Raw genomic sequence first — 23654 nt, forward strand, 5'->3', positions numbered from 1 at the left:
TTAGATTTAGATACTGCTTTATTTAAGTAAGCATTTGGCACAATGATTAATACTTCTTTTATATTTGTGTTGGTGTTTGTGAGCTTAAAACAAAGGCCGGGATTTGACCATAGCATCCTTAGAGAGACTGCCACTGGAGCGGGAGAGGGGTACACTCTGAGCTGCGGGCCTCCACTTGCTGTAGTTAAAGCTGGGGCTGCGTCCTGGTCGGCCGTGCTGAGGTGGGAAGAAGTCGGGGAAGTGAACGGGAGGCAGGACGAGCACCACAGGCTTCAGCACCTCCTGATGAGCTCTGCGGGGACGGACAACTGGGGTAGCCGGGGAAGCAGGGGGAGGGACAGGATGCAGAGTGGTGGTGGAAGTTGTGGTGCTTAATACAGGGGGGATGCTTTTCTTGGGTGCGCTGTTTTCTGGTTTGGAGGAAGAGAAGGAGCTGGACACAGTGTTCTTTGAGGACTGCAGGCGCACTGCTTTGGCTTTTCCTGAAGGACAAAAACAGCGAGAGAGGTCAGAGGGAGAGGATTGGAATGTTGGACCAAAGTTCAGAAAGCATTGAGAAAAGGGTACATGCTGCACTAATTCTGTTCAAACCGAACTTTATCCCTTGCTACTCCTCTTAGCCAAAAGCTTAAAGGAACAGTCTGACGCTTAAGTCAGTTTTAAGTAAAATCTGGAACATACAGCTGATTTAGGGGGGACATTTTGGTAAATATTCTTTTTCATTTCTTGCTGCAAATTAGATGAGAAGATTGATAACACTCATATTGGGAGTGGTATCAATATTCTCATATAACTTTTATCAAGAACGCAAATAAACATATTAACCAAAATGTCTCCTTAAATCAGCTGTATGTTCCAGATTTTACTTACAACAGAGGACTGAAGTAATCATGCGCACCTTGTAATGACTGCCGGCTGTTAGTAAATTCCTGATGTCCACACAAAGTAATGCTGTTGCTGCCCTTGGTCTCTTGGTTTTTGGATTGAATACTGACAGAGAGGTGGGACTGAGAGGTGCGTGCTTGAGTAGTTTTTGCCATCCTGTTGGTGTGTCCATGCTGCTCTTTTCTTGTTAGCTTTTTGGAGCCGATCCTGTCCAGTATGCCTTTAGCATTTGCCCTGACAAGCACTTCATGTGGTGCCTCTTTGACCACTGGCTCGGGCTGTTGAGAAGTGACAAAGCAATAACTTTTATTTTCTAAGACATGACAGATAATTCTTCGGGTAAAAAAATGTATTGGTGAAGAGAACATATTGTATACTGAAGCATACAGCCAGGTACCATATGACCTCATTAACTGACATGCCACGCAGACACAAAATCAAACGCAATAAATATTGCACATTATTCTACTGAATAAGAAATCTTTGTGGCATCACATAAAGAAATGTGTGCTGACACAATGCTTTATCTGCCTTAAAATGTACAATAATCATAAATCCACATTGTTTAAGTACTAAGTAAAATCATATAATCAACATTTAATGAATATCATAAAAAATACATTTGTTTACCATACAAGAAAATGTTTAATTAATGGTATAGGACCACCATATGTAATATTGGTAAAGAAAAAGAGGGGAGGAGAGAGCCACCATGTCCTTGCTGCTGGCTGCAGGGTCACCTGCTGTCTCAGCACCAGCCTACTGCTCTCCCCAACACCTGAATTATTCACAAGCACAGTGTACACTATGGGGACATGCAGCCTGTGTGGGTTTATGTGTGTGTGTGTGTGTGTGTGTGTGTGTGTGTGTGTGTGTGTGTGTGTGTGTTTTTTCTAAGTGCTTGCTTGTACTTTCATGCAAATGTGTATGTTTGTACAAGCTGTTGGTAATTCTATGTACACAGGTATGTGTGCATACATACTGTAAAGTGTGCAAGTGCGTTTTTCACATGTGCTTATTTGTGCTAATACACTCTGTGCACACAGGTAAACATGCTTCAGAAGCACCGCTGTAATGCAGTCTTTGGTGGACGCCCTGAACTTCATTGATGCTAACTCATACAGACAGGGGGCGCTGAATTATTCAACAGACACTCTCCCTTGCCTCCCTTTCTTCCCCCTCACCCCTGTAAATCTCACTTCCTCGCCATCGCCACTTACCAACTACGCCATAGTCTATGAATCTCTCATTTCCTTCTAGACTCTAGCCAAATTTAGCTGCCACAGCGCACCCTGGAACTGAACCGATTCTGTTTAAATACTTGCGTCCAAAATCATTACGTCCAATATATCTTGACAAATACACCCAAATGTATGAAACTCACTCTAAAGAATGACAAAAACAAAGTCAAAAGTGTAGGGTTCTAAATCCCCAATTAATTTGTCCAAATTCATCCTTCAGAAGTAGGGGACTTTTAGGGGAAAGTTTACCTGTGATGTGCTCTGCCTTCTCTGGAAATTAGGCGAAACACATTCCTCGACTGTCTTTATTATTCCCAGCTGTTTCTGTATGGAGGGCTCATAAACGACTTTACTGGGTGCCGCTATGACAGTCGATGTAAGCGAGACAGCATTCAAACACTTATATAATTGCTATTTTTATGGCGCTTTTCAGAGTGCCACAATAACTTTTGATTAGCTGAGTTTATTGGAGGTAGGGAGGGAAAAAAATCCAGTTTGAGGCACCATAACAGCAATTTGATTATCTTTTCATCCCTATCTGTGGAGGTATAAAACATGATGGATAGCCAGAAAGGAACAGACACCACAGTGCAAGAGCCTGTGGGGGTAAAATGGCTTAATAACCCTGCACTGGCATAATAAGCATAAGAGCAGATTTCATAATGTGAGGGAGTATGTCGTAAATGTGGCTAGGTTGTGGATTATGAGGATGTGGGGAAGCCCGGTCACACAGACTTGATGAGACTTGCAGATGCACCTTAACCAACCCTGAGGATCCACTGCGACACGCTGCACCTACAGCCGCTTAGAGCTGGGCTGCCCTTTTGTAACAGTCTTACGGTCAACAACTATCAACAAAAATAATAAAAGAGGTAAAAGGAGGAGAGAGGGTTAGACAGAGAGAGTCAGATGATAGTAGAGTGGAGATATGATGAGTTGGATAGAAGAGGAGAGAGACTTTATGAAGCGATGAAAGCCTGTGACTAGACAAGACAGAATGCTTCCCAATTATTAATGTTCATAAAAGAGCTGTATGTATCAGAAAGCTCCTTTCAGAAACAGAAACTGCTACAATAAACCCAAATCCTTTCAAAGACACTTCTATAGTGTCTAATTTCCAAGTGTAATTCACAAACCCCTTCATACACACAAAAAAGCAGATTCCTACTTCTCCTTTAGGTAATAAAATCCAAGACCAACTCTCTGCTCTAACTGCAGCTCTAAAGCTAATGCTTTAACTCCTCTCATCCTTTCATCTCATCCTAACTTAATTCTACTTCTAAAGCTGATTTCTTCACCCCGAATTTCAGCATTTATTCACACTCATCCCGCCGCCTTTCTGGTTGCAGATTAGACTCGGACAAGACGCCTGCGTCTGTGACCCACCATTCTCATTTGTTCTAGCAGCCTGACTTCTTTTCTCCTCTACTTTTTTCTGCCTCAAGGGTTTGACCAAGTAGCTGCCACAGCCTGTGATGCGCATTTTCACCTGATCTCAACTTCAGTGGCCTGGTTCCCAACTTACCTTCCCCTTTCTGCGCCCAAAAAAATCACATTCAAAGGGATCTGTTCCTACGTTTAGAAAGACACACATGCTTCAGGTCCTCAGTGGATGAATTGTTTTTAAAAGATAGCTGGCAACACAGCGTACCTGCTTGATCATAATTCCCACACTTGTCTTAAAGCTCACCAATCAAACCTCTATCACCCCGTCTCTGATGTGTCTGTGTGTCTCATAAGAGATCACGGGAGGGCAGAAGAAAGCAGGTGACAAGGGAGTTTTTCAGCAGACATAAAGGATCAGTCAGTTTAGACAATAAAACAAATCTGTCACTCCAAAAAAGGTCAGGTCAGGTCCAGGGCTAATGTTGGAGGGTTTTTTTGTCATTGAAGACCAGACAGCTTTCCCGGGCTGGATGCTAAATGAGCTTCATTTGTCCCTGCTTGTCTCTTTGGCTGAACCGCCTGAAAGCAGCAGTGGACTGGTATTTTCACATTTTAAAGGACCTACAATAAATTGTCTCCTGTTGTAGGCTAATAAACCTTGAGGACATAAAGTATTGACTTTGCGTTTTACCAATCTTCAACTTATTACAGTTTTTTGGAGGTAGTAGAGGCCGATAAAGAAACTTAAAAAAAATGTTTAATCAACTTCAACATTGAGTCATGGTGGTTGCTTCTCAGTGGTGTGAAGAGTTTCACTCAGATGAACTACTGTCCCACATCACTCTCCCTTTCTTGCGGTCACTTCTATACGTAATGAAATATTAAAATGCTATATTGGCCCTCGACTTCCTGTGGTGGATATGTCTAGTCTCGAGATAAATAATATAGTGAATATTGGTGACGCAGATAAAATCCAACTACAGTTGTGTTCAGAATAATAGCAGTGTGTTTAAAAAAAGTGAATAATGCTCAAAATCCTTAGAATAGCTTTTAATTCCATAATATCAATGCATTGGGAACACTGCACATTCAATTCCAAATCAAAACATGACCAAAATTGATCAAGTTTGTGTTATACCTTTACAGAAAGTGAAGAAAAAGGAATATTAGGCTGTTCAAAAAAATAGCAGTATTTGCATTTTTTCTTTACAAACTCAAACATTTACTGTATAAACTGAAAAATGTCTCAAGGGTTTGCTTTACTTTGAATCACTGCACTAATATTTAGTTGCATAACCATTATTTCTGATAACTGCTTCACATCTGTGTTGCATGGAGTCGACCAACTTCTGGCACCTGTGAACAGGTATTCCAGCCCAGGACGACTGAACTACATTCCACAATTCCTCTGCATTACTGGGTTTTGCCTCAGAAACAGCATTTTTGATGTCACCCCACAAGTTTTCTATGGGATTGAGGTCTGGGGATTGGGCTGGCCACTCCATAACATCAATCTTGTTCATCTGGAACCAATACTTTGCTCGCTTACGGTGTGTTTTGGGTCATTGTCTTGTTGAAAGACCCATTTCAAAAGGCATTTTCTCTTCAGCATAAGGCAACATGACCTCTTCAAGTATTTTGATGTATTGACACTGATCCATGATCCCTGGTATGCGATAAATAGGCCCAACACCACAGTACGAGAAACATCCCCATAACATGATTTTTGCACCACCATGCTTTACTGTCTTCACAGTGTATTGTGGCTTGAATTCAGTGCAGGGGGGTCGTCGGACAAACTGTCTGCGGCCCCTAGACCCAAAAAGAACAATTTTGCTCTCATCAGTCCCCAGAATGTTGCCCTATTTCTCCTTTGGCCAGACAATGTGTCCTTTGGCAAATTTCAACCTATTCAGTACATGTCTTTTTTTCAGCAATGGGACTTTGCGGGGGCTTCTAGCTGATAGCTTTGCTTCACATAGCCTTCTTCTGATTGTAACAGTACTCAAAGGTAAGTCTTCTTTGATTTTCCTGGAGCTGATCATTGGTTGAGCCTTTGCCATTTTGGCTATTCTTCGATCCATTCGAATGGTAGTTGACCGTTTTTTCAGGCTTTGGATGCCATTTCAAGGCATTTGAAATAATTTTGGCTGAGCAGCCTATAATTTTCTGCACTTCTTTATATGTTTTCCCCTCTCCAATCAACTTTTTAATCAAATTCCGCTGTTCCTCAGAGCAATGTCTGGAACGACCCATTTTGCTGAGTATTTCAGTGTGAAATGCACTATAACCAGCATGCACAACATTTGCTTCCTTCCTACCTTAAATATGGGCCATAACTGACACCTGTTTCTTCACAGAATCAATCAACTCACTAATTGAACACAACATTGCTATTATTTTGAACATGCCCCTTTCAATTACAGATTCAATTACACAGAATGAGCAGCATGCATGTCATGACTGTTGGGTCTGTTGGTTTTCTATGACTCTACAACACTTACTAGTAAATTATTTGCCATGTAGAAATATCACTTCTACCAAGAAATTTGATTTATGAGGTTAGTGATGTTGGACTGCTATTATTTTGAACACAACTGTATGTCAACTCATCGGGGGTTAACCACTAATTTGCTCTGTGAGATTAAAAAAAAAAAAAAAAACGTACCTCTCTGCTGAGAACAGCCAGGAAGCAGCCATTGCTGTGTTCTGAGGGCTCCAACATGAAGAAGGGGTCTGTTTCCTCTGGAGCCTCGGCATGGTCAGGAATGCTGAACGGGGATGGACTAAGCCTAGATGAAACACAAATATATACAAACAAAAACACAGTGTACAAATATACAGATAGAGATAGCTGTTAAATAACTTAACAGGAGCTACATTATTTAACTCAGTAAATGAACGTAAGTCCACTAGCTGTCTAAGTAAAGCCAGTGTGAGCCATATCAATAATATTACTTTTGTGTTTTATTTATGCTAGCCAGAGACATTGCCAGCACACCGGGCCAGCTTAGTGCACGGATGAATCAGTCTTGGAACATTCAGGTCTACAGGAATGGTAAACTTCAACATGTCTTAAGTTCTTCAAACCACACACACACAAAAAACTATTCAAAAATATAATAAAAAATGTCTAAGAAAAGGGAAGCTGTCAGAAAATGTTTTTTCCTGGCCTTTTCACAGCAGTTAGAGACCTTAAATGGCACCTTTGATTATATTTTCTCCTTCAGTTCCTGCCTGAGATGTGTGAGACTTTGACAGAAGCCTGCTTGAAGGGAAACAGACAAACAACCCGGCAGGCTGACAGACAGCGAGGCAAACAGACAAAGAGAGACAATGACAGATAGATGCAGAGAGTGCACCAGTGGTTCAGAGACCTGGGGCTGACCTGAAGTTTGCTTGTTTTGGTTCCCCCTCCTGCTCTGAGCGGGCCTTTGCTTGCTCCAGGGCTCTGCTCACCACCTCCTCGTTCTCCTCTTGGTATGAAGAACAGGTAGAGTACACCACTGCCAAAACCTTAGGGACTATACAAAAAAAATTGTGCATTCTATCAACATTCTGTATATACTAGGGCTGTCAAACGATTACATTTTCTTAATCGCGATTAATCGTTGAATTTCTATAGTTAATCACGATTAATCACGTTTTATCACATGATTAAAATTCTATTATTTTGCATTTCAGAACTGTTTTTAAGTACATATTAACAATGGAAAGCCATTCTTACCAGTGTATCTTGATTGGGAATCAAAAGAATGCAAAGAAAGTGACTTTATGAACTTGATTTTAAGATTTGTATTTGTTTACTATATATTTAATCTAGTCACATATTTGAATTTAACAACAACTTTGAATGCACCACGAGGCTGTAAATTACCAGTTTCATTGAACGCATTGTCTGTGTTTTTCCGACAACAGCAGCTGCAGATTGTTACATCCCGGTGTCGGAATCCTCTACAGTGAAATACAGTCACACTTTACACCGTTTAGCGTTAGCTGTCAGCATTGTAACCGTGTTTAATCCAGCTACTAGCTAGCGGTAGGCTAACGTTAGCTGCTGTCGAGTGTAGTGTTAACTAGCGTCACGTGCAGCGATGCCTGTAACATCTGTTTCAGAGCATCAGAGAGAAGTGCAGACATATCAGTGGCACCAGAATGAGGCACCGAAATCCGCGTTGCTATTCCTGCAGCAGCAGGATGTGTTACGAGGAAGTACGGCAAAATAGTAGCCTGTTAGGCACGACGCAAAGCCGAGTGAAGTGAAAATAAATGAATGAATGGCAGCATGCGATTAATACGATTAAAAAAAATTAACGCATTATGCTCGGCCCTTAATCGCATCGCGATTAACGCGTTAATGCTGACAGCCCTAATATATATGTAAATATAATGTAGAATATACTTAACCTCTGTGTGCTGCAACTATACTGCACTTCTAAATGAAAATACATCAGAAAAATCCAGGACAAATAAGAAATTAAAATTAAGCTACTTCAGTGACACGAGACACATTCAGTCAAAAAGTTACTTCTCCTCATTTTATGACAATTAAATGCAATTATTCAAACTGAGCCATCCTCCTCATCAAGCACTCCCTTTGAAGAAATCAGTTCTTGAATATTAATTTCTTAGTACTGTTGTGTGTATATACATGGTTCATTTTTATTCAACTGCTGCTGGCTTGTAGATTTGTGAAGCCATCGGCCGTTTGATTTGCTTCATTTGAGCTTTGATTTCTTTCTTGCTCACTAATTACAGTCAGACACAAACAATTAACGTCGAGCTGATAACAAATAAAACCTGCTCAGATGTGGCAAACAAATGTGAAATATCGCTTTCAAAGGAAGCGGAACTGAGTCAAAAATACGAGATGACTGAGGCAGAAACATTTGTTATTCACCCATCTCACATCTGGGACACTAAGGGCTATGAAGGTGCATGTTGTACTGTATATGTCTGTATGAGCAAATGTCTATGCTTGTGCTTAGGTAGAGTCATTGAAATGAGACCATAGACTCAACTAAGCTAAATCACTCGATACATGCCCACCATTAATTAACAGTCCTATTAGAAAGGATCTACACTGGCAAAAAAAAAAAACGTAGAAGAGGGCTGATCGATGGCAGTGTGATTAGAGGAGCTGGTTTTCACGGCCCCTAACAGAAAGACTCCAACTGCTCGATGAACATGATGCAGACCAACATAGAAAGAAGTGCACTGAACAATAAATTCAAGGTGGACAGAGGCTGATAAGTGGAGCTCATGGACGCAGATAAACACAACACTTAATGGAATAAAAAACAAGATAGAGAATACAACTAAGCAGGAAAGCATTGGCTTTACAGAATAGAACTGTAACACCAGTATAGAATAAAATATGATGTCATGTCCTAAAGTAGGTCCCTCCGTCATATTCAGTTCTACAGAATGTATGCAATGCAAAGCAGAATTACTAATCACTTGTTTAGAAATAAGCGAGGAATGCTGCAGGAGGCTGTTGCTGACCGGCGCAGAGGAGTACATTAGCATTCCTAATTAAGACTCAGACGATCTCCCAGGGACACCACAGGCTTCAGTCTAATGGAATATGTGATTAGATAATTAGGAAGTATAAACTTCAGTGTGTCAGAGAGGTGAGAGAGGCTACGCGCTCGAGCCTGAGCTCATATGCTGTGTGTGTGTGTGTGTGTGTGTGTGTGTGTGTGTGTGTGTGTGTGTGTGTGTGTGTGTGTGTGTGTGTGTGTGTGTGTGTGTGTGCGTGTGCGTGTGCGTGTGCATGCGTGAGCGTGTGTGCGCTTATCAACATGAGAGCAGGTGGTTCAACACTCACACTTCAAGGCGTGATCAATTTCCTTCCTCTGTTGGGCTACTAGAGCTTCCAGTTTGCTCTGGGCTATGGAGCCCTGGGATAAGTCCTGCAGCAGTTCTGTGTCTGAGAAAGAGCAGAATCAAGGTTTTATTAGCTGATCTGTTTACGAGTGTGCTGTGCATAACTATAGGTTATATAAAAGCAGCAACTCTAATATAAATGACATCCACATATGTAGATGGAAGGGCTTGCTTTGACAGGTTTGTTGAAGGGATTCAGATATGCAGCCTATGAGAGGACTGTGGGTGGATCATCAATAAGTATCTCTGAAACTAGATCAGACATAGCAATAAAATGAAATGGAAATTGTTACTCATAGTGACGCTCTTTATTTTCTGTTTAAACACAGGAAGAAGATGTAATAAAGTAATGGTAACACTAAGCAACACATTTGGCTGCATCAAACCTTAAAACTAGTTGACTACAACTTTACTTTTAAATCGTATTCATTTTTTTTTGTTGCTTTAAACCTAAAATAACACTGCTGCTCCAAAACATTTACTTCCATATTTTTCAAACAGACTTTTTATTGAACGTGTTGAAGTAGTAATAAGAGCTATACAGGGTTAGGAATTTGCATAATTTGCATTCACAGAATATGAGTTTGTGTGTTCATTGCTATGCAGTATGAACTCAGGATGCTGTGAATGCACAGTACCCACAGCATCCTGAATGTTGTAGACTAACCAACAGTATGTGACTCTGTTCTATTTCAGCATGGACACAAACGGGTGTAATGTACACTAGATTACAACATGTATTTCTGAAATCCGCATAGATCGCCATGTACCTCCCTTCTCTTGCAGTATAAAGTCGACCGGGTTGCTGACTGCAGACACAGAACACTTGGGGGTTAACAGGACAACGCGCACCCTCTGAAGTCGCTTGTCACCGCCGTCCAAAGACTGGAAGACCTCTGATATCAGCTTCACATCTGAGTAGCATGCAGATAGAGTTTAACAATATCCCCCGTAATCACAAACACACATTTGCTCAATGCTTTAAGTATAATCACAAGGTCCCGCTATATTCCAAAAAATACCCTGCCTGAAGACGTCTTTTGTAATTATAAAAATGTCAGCTTTGTTACATGCATTTACAGTAATTGTTCCCCTAATGACTAGCTGAGGTGGCCACTATCAGCATAAAATGTTTACATGCAGCTTAGTATCTCAGCAGACATTGTCTGAGTTGAAGTGCACTGCCTGCATATAAGAGCCTCTGAATTTTGCTGACTGCTACCAATTTTTCAACCAATATTCTCTTGGTCATGAAAAAGCCTGTCAAAATGTGATCAAATTTAATCACTTCACTTTACCATAATAGTTATTAATCCAAAGTGGCCATTTGCTAAAAAAAAAAAAGGAGCAGCCAGTTTGAACAAGTAGTGGATCAGTGTGACAAGGCCAACAGCTTCTCATTATCTTTCATTGAAGTAAAAGACATTAAAGACAAAGATAGCCTGTGGAGTCACAGCAACAAAGACAGTAAATACAAATAGATAGCAGTTTTCTCTTTTGTCTCACATACAAAGACACTATCAGATACTGCACTCATGGACACATCCATGTTATGCCTACTCTTGCAGCCCATGGCAGTGACGGCCTGCTGCAGCTCCTCCCTCTCAGCGTTTGTACGATCACTGACACAAATGTAGACTGTGGGCTGGTAGTTGCTGTTGGCTTTATGCTTCTCTGCGATTAGGGAGGCAGTGTGGGAGACAGTGAGGCCAGAGAAGCAGCCCACCATAAGAACATCTCCTTCCTCTGGTAGCAGGGAGCACACTGCGTTTGGGCCCAGGGTGCAAGATTTATCCTACAGACACATTGAGTGAAAGCATTAGTTTGATAAAGAGACCAACATACTTCAACAAAAGTGCCGGTTTCTGCACAGCAGCAAGACTCTGCAAACTGATGACACAAACTAAACTAAGAGAAAGAAGAAGGAAAAAGTTACAGTGTTTCATAGTGGTAAATATAATTGAGGTGGGAATGGATGGGAGAGGAGAGAGAGTTTGGAACAGCTGTTGCAAAGCAGGTAGGGAGGGGAGGCAAGAGGAGGAGAGCAGAAGAGGAAGCAAAGGAGGAATAGAGAGAAAGTATGAGAGAAACAGTGCAGTCAGATTAAAACAAAGATGTCCTTCAATCATTAGGGTCCCTTCCAGAAAAAATGCTGAACGTATATCCCTGTGGAGCCACTGGGCTGGCTTGAGTTTCTGTAGTTAATATCCAGATCACAGGGTTTATCAGGAAAGACAATCCAGGCTAGAGAAGAACAAGGACATTTGAAAAGAGAGAAAAATAGAGGAGAGAAAGTGTGATGGAGACTCATAAAATGGAGAGAGTAAGAGGTGATTAATTAGGCAGTGGTGTTGAATGTTTGATTGAGTTTGGCTGCAAAATCTGATTTAATTGTGTTGTGGTGCTGCTAGTGCTGCTTACAGTTTGCATAGCAGCTTGACTTTAATGGAGTAGAAATTAAATGATTAAGCCGCTCTCCCCCTCCCAGACTAGAGGATTCTTTATGGCTCAAAGTGAAGTATGGCCAGATGAGAGGAACTGATGTGAAATATTTGTATCTGGGAAAACTAATCTTAGTTGGCGTAAGGGAGCTCAGTCTTAAAATCAATTTGAGCTAGTCCATTACCAAAGTGAAATCATAAATATCAGAGAAGATTGATGGGGCTGAACAGATTTCTGACTTTAAAGTCTGCAGGGAGAAGGCTGCTCTTGTCAGAAACCTCCTCTCTCTGTGAAGCTTGTACCTGGATGATGAGTTTGTGGTCACTAAGCAGCTTGGTGGTGTACAGCTGAGCTTTCAGCTGAGCAGGGAACACCAGTAGATCCCCACAGTGGGAATCCTGGCAGAAGGTCTGGTCCTCCAGCTGCCCAATCGATTTCACCTGGGAGAAGCCCGAACACTTCAGCACACGTCGGACCTCGTCAAGGCTAGAGGCAAGGAGAGAGGAGAGCAGATTTGTGGAAGCCCAAGAGAAGAGGAAGGAGGGAAGGAGGGAAGAAGGTGAGAGGTGGGAGAAAGAGAAAGACTGTCATCATAGATAATAATAGTGTGGAGAATTGCTATGTGGCCTTTTAAAAGACTTTAATGTAAAATGTGCTGGAAAAGCCATCAAGATAGACACATGTGCACGCATGCACGCACGCACGCACACACACACACACACACACACCACTAGTCCCAACAGGTGACCTTTACAGTCCGAGAGCTTGCTGAGGGTTGTTGCTGATTGAATCTGTCCACAGCAACAGGATTTACACCTAACTGAATCAGCCTGTCGGGACGCCTGCAAGAACACACATTAACACACACACACACACACACACACACACACACACACACTCCAGTGGTTTAATTGGATGTCAGCTGAGCACCTAGCCCATAAAACATTAGGCAGCAACCCAACTTAAAAGGTCTGTGTGTAGATGTAGGTGTGTGTGTGTAGATGCTTGCACACACTCTGTATTATGCTTACAGTGCATTCTTGGGTTTATGTACAGGTGTGTGCATGTACAGGTGTACTTTATCTGCTTCAGAGTGTGTGAGTGAGTGGTGTACGTTTGTGTGTGCTCAGCTAACCAACCTGCTCCTCTGTGTGTTGATCCATGCGTAGAGTGGAAGGCTGCTTGATCTCTCCTGCTTCATCTTCACACTCTCCGGCAGGATACACTCAATGGACAAGAGATCATGTTTGATCCTGCAGCGGGCCAGAGAGGCTGCCAGCTTGGTTTTAAACCTACGTACAACACAATTTTTTTTAGCTCTTCTATATTCTCAGTTTGTACTCTCCTTTTATACTTCCACTACGAGTTTGGGTTCTTCCTTCTACTTTTTTCTCTCTATGTTATTCTCTTTCCTTACCTGAGGAGGTAGCTCTCCACATCTCTAACTTCTTGTACGATCTCGTCCTCCCCTTGGCGTTCCCGAGGGAAGAATTTTCTGTCCTGGAAGTCATAGAGCATGACGGCAACAAGGCTCATCTGATCATCTGGCTAGAGCATGAGAACAAAAAGTACAGTTAATTGGTGACTTCTGTTTTAACAAGAGAACAAAGGAAAATGAGGAACAAGGAGAGAGGCTGCATGCCTAATAGACAAATTTCAGATTTTTAATAACATGACTGACACGCAAGCTTAGTTTAGTGAATGGTTACGCCTCAAAGATCAGCTGCATGTGGTACATATCTAGAATGTGCATGTGCATAAAACCAACACATCCTGATCTTAGGTAATAGTGTACTGGTGATTGCTCTATTTTGGTTACATTTTTTTTTTGGTTACCTAAAGAGGGGTACAGTGCAGAGATACTATATATTGGTATTCATTTTGAGATCAAATTATCCAGTTTGCACGCACACGCACACGCACACGCACACACACACAGTAGCTGATGAAGTAGATGTCCTGCCATGAACCCACCGCTGCCACTTAATTAAATATAGGAGAAAGCCTGAGTTATGTCTCTACCTCTCCTCCTCTACAATTATCTCTATCCATTCAGCTCTCTACCCTCTTTCTCTCTTTCTTCCCATCTCTCTCTCTCTCTCTTTCTTCCCATCTCTCTCTCTCTCTCTCTCTCTCTCTCTCTCTCTCTCTCTCTCTCTCTCTCTCTCTCTCTCTCTCTCTCTCTGAGGGTGGGAGGGCACCAGTCGCATTAGTGGCAGATGGTGTTCCACAGCAGCAACAGCTTGCAACATCCTCACTACTGGGCTAATGGGCCGAGAAGCTAGAACGCTACAAGGGTTTTATGCTGCAGCTAAGGAATTAGCCAGCGCTTATTATTCATTCCAGAGGCTTTTCATTTCATTTTGTGGAAAGGTCGGTTTCAGAGACAGGTTGTTGTGGCACTCCTCTCTCGACCTTGTTCTCTCTAACTCCAGTTCTACTTTCCCATTACCAATGTCAAACCCTTGGGTGTGGGAAAATTCCCAGTCATTAAGTTGCCTGGTGACGGTGTCCCATGGTGGGAAACAGGCCTACAGTAAACATGCCTGCTGTGTTTAGTCACATAAACAGGTCTATGACATAAGAATATTTAAGACGATTCTAGATGTAGTTTAAGTTTCATTTGGCTCATTTCAATGGGGTTTAGGCCTATTTCATGTTAAATGTGCCAGTGTACCTAATATGCTTGCCTCACATCTACAATGTCACTCATTTTCATCCTACGCAGGATTTAGGCTTCATTTTCTCTCTCCGTTCTGATCAAATGCGCCTCCGGCTCATTTCAGCATGCAAGTCTATCTATAACTTCATTTTTTCATGCTCATTTTCTTTGTGTACCCCCCTTTTTCCAGCTCACCTCTTCCCTCTCACCCACCTCTTTGTCCTCTATCTATCAAGGTTGAACTTTATAGATGCCAGTAGTGTAAAAGGAGGTAAGAGTGAGCTCTAAAGACTGTCTCATTGTGTCTGGGCTTTATTGTCTCACTGGAGGGATGCAGAGTAACGACCTGCCACCAACACATAGGGAGACCCATTCATTTCAGCCAGGGCCATATTTCACAAGGCTACAGTGTGAGTGTATGTGCGTGTGTTGGGGGGGGGGATTCCTTTGCAAACACACATTCATGTGTATTAATGTGTCTGAATATGTGTGTGCCCTCTCTGAAGTAGACATTGGCTGTCTACAATCTGTACGCCATGACAGCTCAGTTTGCTGTTAACGTATTCTTCATTCTTGCCTTCATGACTCTTCTTCTCTACTAGCTCTATCAGCTATGTGCAGACAGACTAGCTTTGTGCATGTTTTATCACCACCTAGACGGTTAGAGAAGCAGCTAGAGCAGCCCTCCGCTTCCCCCAGCTTCTTTTATGTGGAGTGTTAAAAGTAGGGCAAATGACAATCTCCTCCAGAGGATACCTCTTCATTTAAGTAGCAGAGCGTTCATCTACTGTCTAACAGCCGCAGGTACATGGCTGTGCTGGGAATCTTTCTTTTACGACTACCCAGCACAGCCTTAGTATCACTAATAACATTCAGCACACTGGTTCTAGGACGTACGTAGGATAGACACTGTGCAGAAAACACTCAGACGCCGCATCATCCAAACACACCCCTTGGGCTGCTACATCATTTTGATTTCATCACTAATTAATGGGGAGTTTTGCTTGAGAAAACTAATAATGGAAAAGACACGGCCAGGCACATTCTGTCACATAGTACCTTTTAGATGTGTTACTCCAAAGGGAGCAATTGCCATTGATTAGGGTAGGGAATGTGAAAGACAGGAGGTGCTTTGTGAGTTGATGAAAGGAGTGTATCAGTGTAATACATCAATATTACTGTTACTGATTAGAGGTCTAGAGAATAGATAGAATAGAGAAGACAAAGAGTATGTGGAGGATGAACAGCAGGCCATGAATATTGGAAAGCACTGAGTAAAACACCGTCAAAGGATTGTGAGCATAGACTGTAAATTAGTGGACAGAGCATGTGTGACGTCACCCATTGGTTTGTGGAGATCTGCTATGAGTCGTCGAGTTTGCCGTTACGGGCGCAGCCATCCTGGTTGCGGATGTGAGGATTTTAGACGAGAGGGAGGAGTGAGGGAGGAGCACTTACACTCTATGTTCAGTTACACACTTCACTAGCAATCACATCATAGCCACGCCCTAAAACACCCCCTGCTTTATCGCCGATTTTAAAATCAACGAGACCATAATTCAAAAAATGAACATCATTCTGTGTTGCAGAAGACTTAAAACTATAAATAAACTCATTATGAAGATGTTTACTGAGGTAATAAATCAAGCAAGAAACCGAAATCCTTTTGCAACCGCACGTGTCACCCCCTGCTGGAATTCAGATAGAATGCAGGTTTAAGGCACTTCCGCATTTGCAGCGCCGAACTGGATGCGTTGTCCATTAATATTAACAGTCTATGATTGTGAGCAAGAGTTTAGGAAAACTGTGCAAGGTAAACAAAGCTATAGACAAAGTAATAGCATGGTAAACTCCAAAACGTAAGTCTAGCCATTCTCATAGTCAAAAGGAATTAGTTTTTTTAGCAACAAATTCAAAGTAACAGATGTGCCTCTCTGTCACATAATGCCAACACACATTAAAGGGTCAACAAGTTTACTTCTCTTAAACTACTGCTGCATTAAAAAATACTGTTTCTATGGAACTCACTTACCATTGGCTGAGTGAGGTAAAAGCCGCTGTCAATAAGGATGTCCTCCAGCAGATCTTGATCTGTGCAGAAATGTAAGGTGGTGGAGAATTAAAACAAGGTTAGGTAGAAGGATGAAAATGTAGTAATAGGGATTTCCATTACTAATTACGTGTTTGAGTAATAACGAAGCATATTAGTGCCATTTTTATATCAATGTCTAATTATCCCTAGAAACCAGTCTTGGCTCTATCATTTGGAGCATGGGATAGAGGATAATTACTCCTATATCCATTAACTGTTAGGATAGATGCTACAAAGGACAAATCCATATCTAATGATGAGAACAAAAAAAGAGGGAAAAGAGATTAAGATAAAGAGCAAGAGGGGCTCCTAGAGGCACCCCAAATGATTGTGATTTAATTTGAAAAGATAATTCAATCTGATGGAGGGTTTAATTTCCCGTGATTAAACACTTATTTGGTGCTTAATTATAGTTAATTTGATTCTTCATTTGCCTCATTTCTTTCATTTATTGTTCTGTGGTGGTGAGAGTGTGTGTGTGTGTGTGTGTGTGTGTGTGTGTGTGTGTGTGTGTGTGTGTGTGTGTGTGTGTGCAAAATCAAAAGGACTAATAACATTAATGACATTTAAAGTAATAAACAGGCTACATCTAATTGTCTAATTGTATGCTAATTTGGACAATTATTTGTGAAGTTTTTGGGAGTTTTTCTTTTCTTAATAGGCTATACAATACTATATTATCTGTGAAGTTTTGGGGAGTTTTCCCTTTCTTCCTAGGCTATATAATTAAACTTTGCTTTACCTTCTCGATCAAATCAAAAGGTAACTATGGCCAGTCTAGTTCTGCCTATCAGATTTGGGTGCTTTTCCATCTCCATGCCCTGGCTATCATATCATGAAGGCAGCAACTATCTCACCAGCCTACGGGATGCTTTCTCTCTGAAATACACATAAAACACACACCCAGACTTATCCCTTCCATTCCCATCTGTGAACAGTGGGCTTTCCTTTTCAATACGAGGGAGATGGAGAGCCGGCAACACTATCCGGTTTATCATGCCAGGATTAAAGAACAGCTGCTTTCAAAGCCACTCTGCAGGTACAGTGTTTGCTCATTACACACTGGAAATGGGCAAAAGGATCATTTCACGAACGTGGATGTGTTTCTAGTGAGGTTGGAAAAAGCCTTTTTATGTTACTGCAGAGGAGTAAATAAAAAGGTGGGAATAAGATGCATGTGTTTGTTTAAGTGAAATCGCATGGTTTCAATATTAAAATTCCTGTGCAGTATGTGTCTACCACACCCATGGTTGCCTTCTTGGTTGATTCATATTCTTGACAGACAGACACACCTCTTAGGCTGCAAATAGGAGGAAAGCCCAGCCCTTCCACTGAGACACCATGGAAACCACAGACACTGCTGTTAACTTATCACAGCATCTTAAATCATGCCAAACTGTACTCTGGGTCTCAGCCAAATGCATGCTGGGTAGATAGTGTGTAGGGCAGGACAAACACACACACACATCTGCGTGCAGTTACATCAATATACACACACACACACACACACACACACACACACACACACACACACACACACACACAACAGCCAAGTACACAAATAAATGTTTGCACGTAATAGAGCTTATCGTTTATTGAGGAAACAAATGCATATAATCAGCAGTGGTCTAATTCATAGCAGGTTTACAATAGTGACCATTACTGCAGAAGGCCTTAAAGATAAGCCCTGAAGAGATAGCCACTCAGTGCACACAGAGCAGCTCAGACCCCTGAGGAAGCCATGATGGTTGTAGAGGTTATAGTCTTCTGCATGCTATAAATCACACACAGCAGGTTGAGTAAAACACAGAGACATTTCTTCTATAAATCACGTACAGTAGACACCTTTACACAACAGACACAGAGTCTGGGTTTTCCTTGTGGGACAAGATAGACATTCTCAAATCAAAACTGCTCACTCTAGAAGTTAGCATGAAAAAAATGACTTGAAATCAGTCTAACAAGAAATAAATCCTACACCAGCAGGAGGCTCTCTAGCCATCACAGGACCCATGTTGAAGTTGTGTGTTTTGTGGCTTCCATCCAGGTAGAACACAATGAGCAGTGACTGATGGTGACTGTAGTCAAACAAATCCTCAGTGAAAGAGCCAGACCTGAATGCAGGCTCCTCTTTTCTTGAGCCAGGTCTTTGTCTCACAAGGTTTCCTCATCAGTGCACCAGATTGCACATTAATCTAACACCAGCCAAAAAAGGTACGTGCGATAAGTTATACAATCACTAGTTCGGACTAAATGGCAAATCTATCTTACATATTATGCACCTGCACAATTTAATATTTTCCGCGGCATACTGGTGGTGATAGCTGTTCTGGTTGTGGTCAAGGACAACAAATACAGCCTCTCTCTCTCTCTCATGCTCTAAATCCAGCCGAACACAAAGTGGTCCAAAGAAATGTTCTAGTTGCACACAGAGAATACAGCAGCCACAGTCATCTGACAAGGGCGTTTGGCAGCCCAGCTGGACAGTATGGACAATGAGGCAGAAACACTCAAAGGAGTAGCCAGTGGGAAAAAAGGAGGGAAGAGGAGGGAGGGGGGGCTATCATGGCCAGCAACAAGGTCAGCTTCTTTTTTTACCAATAAAAATCCCACAAAAATAGCTTTACATAGCTTCATAAAACTGCACATACCTCGAGCACTGAGAACACAAGGTAAAACAAGCCAACAAGGAATGAAACCTTGACAAGCTAAAATGCCTCTAGGTCAGTGATCAAGCCGACAGTCACTCACATATGAAAAAAACTTTTTTTTTTAAAGAGGCAGGAGAGGTCAAAGAAACACAAAAGCCCTGAAGATATAAAAAAAAAAAGAGACAGAATGAAGTGAAGGAGGAGGAAGAGAAGTGAAGGCGTAAATACGACTCGACTGCTAATATTTGTCATTTGGCCGACTTCAGCTTCGTCTTTGTCTATAAAATGTCAAATCCACACCAGGGTAAACATCATCACCAAGTCAAACTCCATCTTTTAGTATTGACTGACAATCACAGCAACAGACTAGTCTGTGTCCTCAGCCACCGATGATGAGCTTACTGAATGACTTTTTTCTTTTAAGCAGATAAGAGTTATAATCACAAGATCAATACCAGAGCTCATTGGCATTTTGTTCTGCTTGTTTTTCGCTGCTTTAGCATTTTCTTCTTTAGGTTAACAACTGACCTCAGCTCAATTTTGCATCAGTCAGTCCAAGTGCTCAGTACAGTGCACGAATGGTGTGTGTGTGTGTGTGTGTGTGTGTGTGTGTGTGTGTGTGTGTGTGTGTGTGTGTGTGTGTGTGTGTGTGTGTCTGCCAGCATGGGTGTGTGTCACTAGCAAATCAATTTCTGCACCAAAAGTCAGGCTGTTCGTAGGAGGAGGAAGAGAGGAGATTAACATTGGCTTCCAGGCCGTGTCGTTTCCTCTGCACCCAATTTAACAAGTCGACAATAACATCTCTATAACCGGAGTAAAGTTTCATTGATTATCAGTACCAAGACGCTCTGTCAATTTGTTGTTATATGTGCAAATACACCAACTGCAGCAACGGACACTGATTTCACCTAAGATACAGGAAAACGCCTACTTCTTTTTTTCTATTAGACCATGGTCCAAGTAAAAAATATAATATATATTATATATTTTATCATAAAATTATGATATGATATTATGATTAAAGATCAGAAATAATGTAACTAGTGCAAGTATCTTCCTAAAATCCTTTAAGTTAGCCAATGATGGCCTTTGTAGCTCTTCCTTTGTTTAAGTTAGCTCTGTTGCTAGCAGAAACTCTACAAATGAACTAATTCTATAAATGTCAGACATGGAGGATGGGACCTGCAGAGAAGGACTGTAATAACATAGCACTGATAAGAAATAGAATATTTGTCTTTGAAATGAACTCTGAACAAAAGGGGGAATTCAATTTAACAAGAAATGTGGTATATTGTTATTGTTCTAAACTCAAGCAGGCCATTTTTCCTTCTAAGCAAATTAACATGTTTTCACTTGCCTACAATAACAGCAAAGTCCTCATCCTGGTTAATGTACACATGCATCCTCTCATAGAGAGAAGAAATGGGTGATGGATGAAAACAATGTCCTGGCAATATGATCTCTAAGGTCTCTCTTATTATTATCCTTAGCAATCTCGTCGATTTCTCCCGGTAATGTAAGTACTATAGCCTACAGCTGTAAAACTAATATAGGTTACTGCAACAAGGCTGGGACTTGTGATGATGAATATTATGAGGTGATCTGCATTAATTGTGGGACATGTAGGCCTAAGGCTTATCCAAGTTCAGCGGATGGATAGTGAGAAGGAAAAAAATCAATCATGGCTACGAGGGTGTTCCTGCTACCTGACCTCTCCATCCACTGAGAACGCATTAAATCGATTACAGCCAGATTCCTGCACTGACAGTCGGCTCACCTCCACTCCCTTATCACCATGGTGATTACACACCCCTGTGACTTCAGACACCCAGACCCCACCCTAGTCCCAGATAACAGATTATGTTGCCGGATTGATTTGTAGCATCACACACAATTCCCCCTGGTCATTCAAGTATTTTTTTTCTTTTCTACTTAATCTTCATCAATCTATCCTTATCCAATTCTACCTGTCAATTAAATTCCCCAGGGCTATTCATTCTCATTTCAAGTGGCTGCTTGTTTGCCTGTAATCAAATAGTTTTACTTGAAATTTAATGCACCTGCAATTATTCAAAATAGGTGTTGCTGAACACCTTTTGCTGATGTACTCACTCCGAACTCGCATAGAAACACACAATGTAAGTGAATAAAGTGTGTGGATGTGCAAGATTGACAGGATAAGGAAAGACGGAAGGGAAAAGGGAAAAACAGCTTTGACAAAAGGTTAAACAAATCCAACTAATTTCTTAAGTTCTCTAACTTCATTTACACACTCACATTTAAGTGTATTGAAGGCCAGCTCATAAGATGTACGTTGCATCTCCTCATCTTTGACTTCAGGTAAGGAGAGCCCTCTTTCTTTGCCATAATTCACCAACCGGTGTGCAGCAGGCTTCTCCAGGTGGTTCTTCTGGAAGATGACTGACGCCAGCAGGTAGACTCTGTCTGGAAAGCCCAGCTGACCTTGGCCGGTGGTCTGGAGCTCTGGAGAAATAGCAGGGATGTCGTCGTCGTCGTCGTCGACTGGCTTCTCCAGAGGTGTTAGGTCCTTGCTCCCTGCAATCTGGGAGCCAGCCTTTTTTGTCTTGTACATGGAAGAGCGAAAAAGACGCCCTCCAATGTTTTTATTTTTTACCATCTTCTCAGAGTATGTTCTCACACCTGAAAACACACCATGAAATTCTTACTTTGGGGACTTAAATAATGCACAAACCATATACACAAGCTTCTAAGTTTGACACTTAAAACAACATTTGTGATTTGGGGTAATACAATTTACTTCACTTCACTTTACAGATGAAAGTAATTTATAAGAAAAATTGAGTTAAGTAACGTTAAGTTAAATAAGATATTTGTGATCAATGCCCATCCCTAAATATTATAGCAAAATGTCATCCAAATATGTAACTGTTAGCTAACGTTACACTTACAAGCTAATATTTATAGCCATGGTGTAAATTTAGATTTAACGCGTTACTAGTATATTTTCTTTAGGTTATATTATCTTTGCTTTGTTTAATTTAATATTAATTAATCTAACGTTAACCAGGTTGCAGGAAATTTGACTAATCGTTACCTAGCTAGCTAACTAACGTTAGTTAACTTTAGCTAACGTTAAATCACTTTGGTAAATATATTGTGACCTAACGTTAGGTTGACGTTAACTTAGTTATATTGAATTAAGCATAGCTAAAATGCAATTGGCTGTAAGTAACTAACTGAAGCACACAGTTAACGTTAGATAAAACTCGGATTCAGTCTAGAAACAAGTGAAATAGCAAACTTTAACGTTAGCTCGCTAGCTAACGTTAACACATTCTCGGAATGATTTGTTAAGTAACGTTAACGTTAAACTAGTTTACGGCATTGCTTTAACCAGGCTGACGTTACTGTCTGTTAGCAGCAGTCCTAAACTAGGAAACATGTCGGTGTAAATCACGTTACCTTATGAGAAGAGTGTCCTCTTTTCTCTCCTAAAAATATTGTACTCGTATCCGGGACTCTTCATATTTACCGGTGTAACGTTAAGTATGTAACGTCAACGGTACTTTAACGGCACTGCTGCAGGTCGTTCTGTTAACCTTGATTTGAAGCAAAGTTTTAACTGCCAATAAAGTCCCCACTATAAATCTGGGTCCGCTGTGAGGCGATGGGCGTCTCCACAGATGTTGACTGAAAACACCCTGCTTCTACCCTTGACTTGCTTTTCATTAATTTGAAAGGAATACTTTTAAGTCTTTAGGTATAACAGGGTAACGTTAGTCGTGTCTCCACTTAAAAACAAACTTTTCCAAATGTCTGTCAACATTGTGGAGCATTTTGGATTTGCGTGTTCCGTCACCATGGCAACCACATGCTAATTTCAAGGTCCTGTTCTTCACGGATCAAGAATTAATCTCCTTAACGCTGCAAGTCCTCTGTCTATCTGGTACATTGTAGCTAGGCCTTTTAAAGTTTTACAGAGCATTATGCCAAAGGAAAGCTAATGACAACACTGGTGGACAGTAGCCAAATAAACCTAATTCAGTTGTAGATGGCATGCAGCTGCTGTTTCAAAACTATAGGTAATATTAACTATCGATATGGAGAAAATTGTCTGCACATAAAATAATGTCAAATTGTAGGCCTAATTGTGATCATTCCATATTTGTTCCCAATAATCATGTCACATAATTTGTTACATAATTTGGTATATGTTGTACGTTTGTTTGCAGTTTTGTATATTTGAACTGAAACCTATTTCAGTTGTAAAGTGAAATTAAATCAAAGTTTTTATACTAAGTCCAGACACTTCAAATTTCTTTCCATAGAATCAGAGTCAGTGACCCTATTAAACTACTTAAACAATAGTGCAATGAAGGTAATTCTGTTTTTATTTTTCAAAATGATTTTGATTCAAATCTCTT

The 23654-nt window shown here is 41.1% G+C and overlaps 1 protein-coding gene across 2 annotated transcripts; it reads right to left on the reverse strand.

Moving 5' to 3' along the window:
• On the reverse strand, nt 1–23100 carry LOC116064253 (putative methyltransferase NSUN7). Of its 2 annotated transcripts, none has more exons than XM_036007415.1 (13): nt 22687–23099; nt 21526–21915; nt 16538–16596; nt 13261–13391; nt 12983–13135; nt 12146–12329; nt 10962–11196; nt 10172–10315; nt 9343–9444; nt 6901–7036; nt 6181–6304; nt 899–1163; nt 1–482 (listed from the first exon to the last, which is right to left on the reverse strand). In XM_036007415.1, the coding sequence occupies exons 2-13, from the start codon at nt 21884–21886 to the stop codon at nt 85–87; spliced, it is 2292 nt and encodes a 763-aa protein (XP_035863308.1). In that variant the 5' UTR covers nt 21887–21915; nt 22687–23099; the 3' UTR covers nt 1–84. The 2 variants fall into 2 exon arrangements, with proteins under 2 accessions (XP_035863308.1, XP_031175178.1); XM_031319318.2 differs by having other exon boundaries at nt 85–482; nt 21526–21909; nt 22693–23100.
• Nucleotides 23101–23654: the final 554 nt, after the last annotated feature.

This window comes from Sander lucioperca, chromosome 1 (assembly GCF_008315115.2).
Source record: "Sander lucioperca isolate FBNREF2018 chromosome 1, SLUC_FBN_1.2, whole genome shotgun sequence".
Classification (NCBI taxonomy): Eukaryota; Metazoa; Chordata; class Actinopteri; order Perciformes; family Percidae; genus Sander; species Sander lucioperca.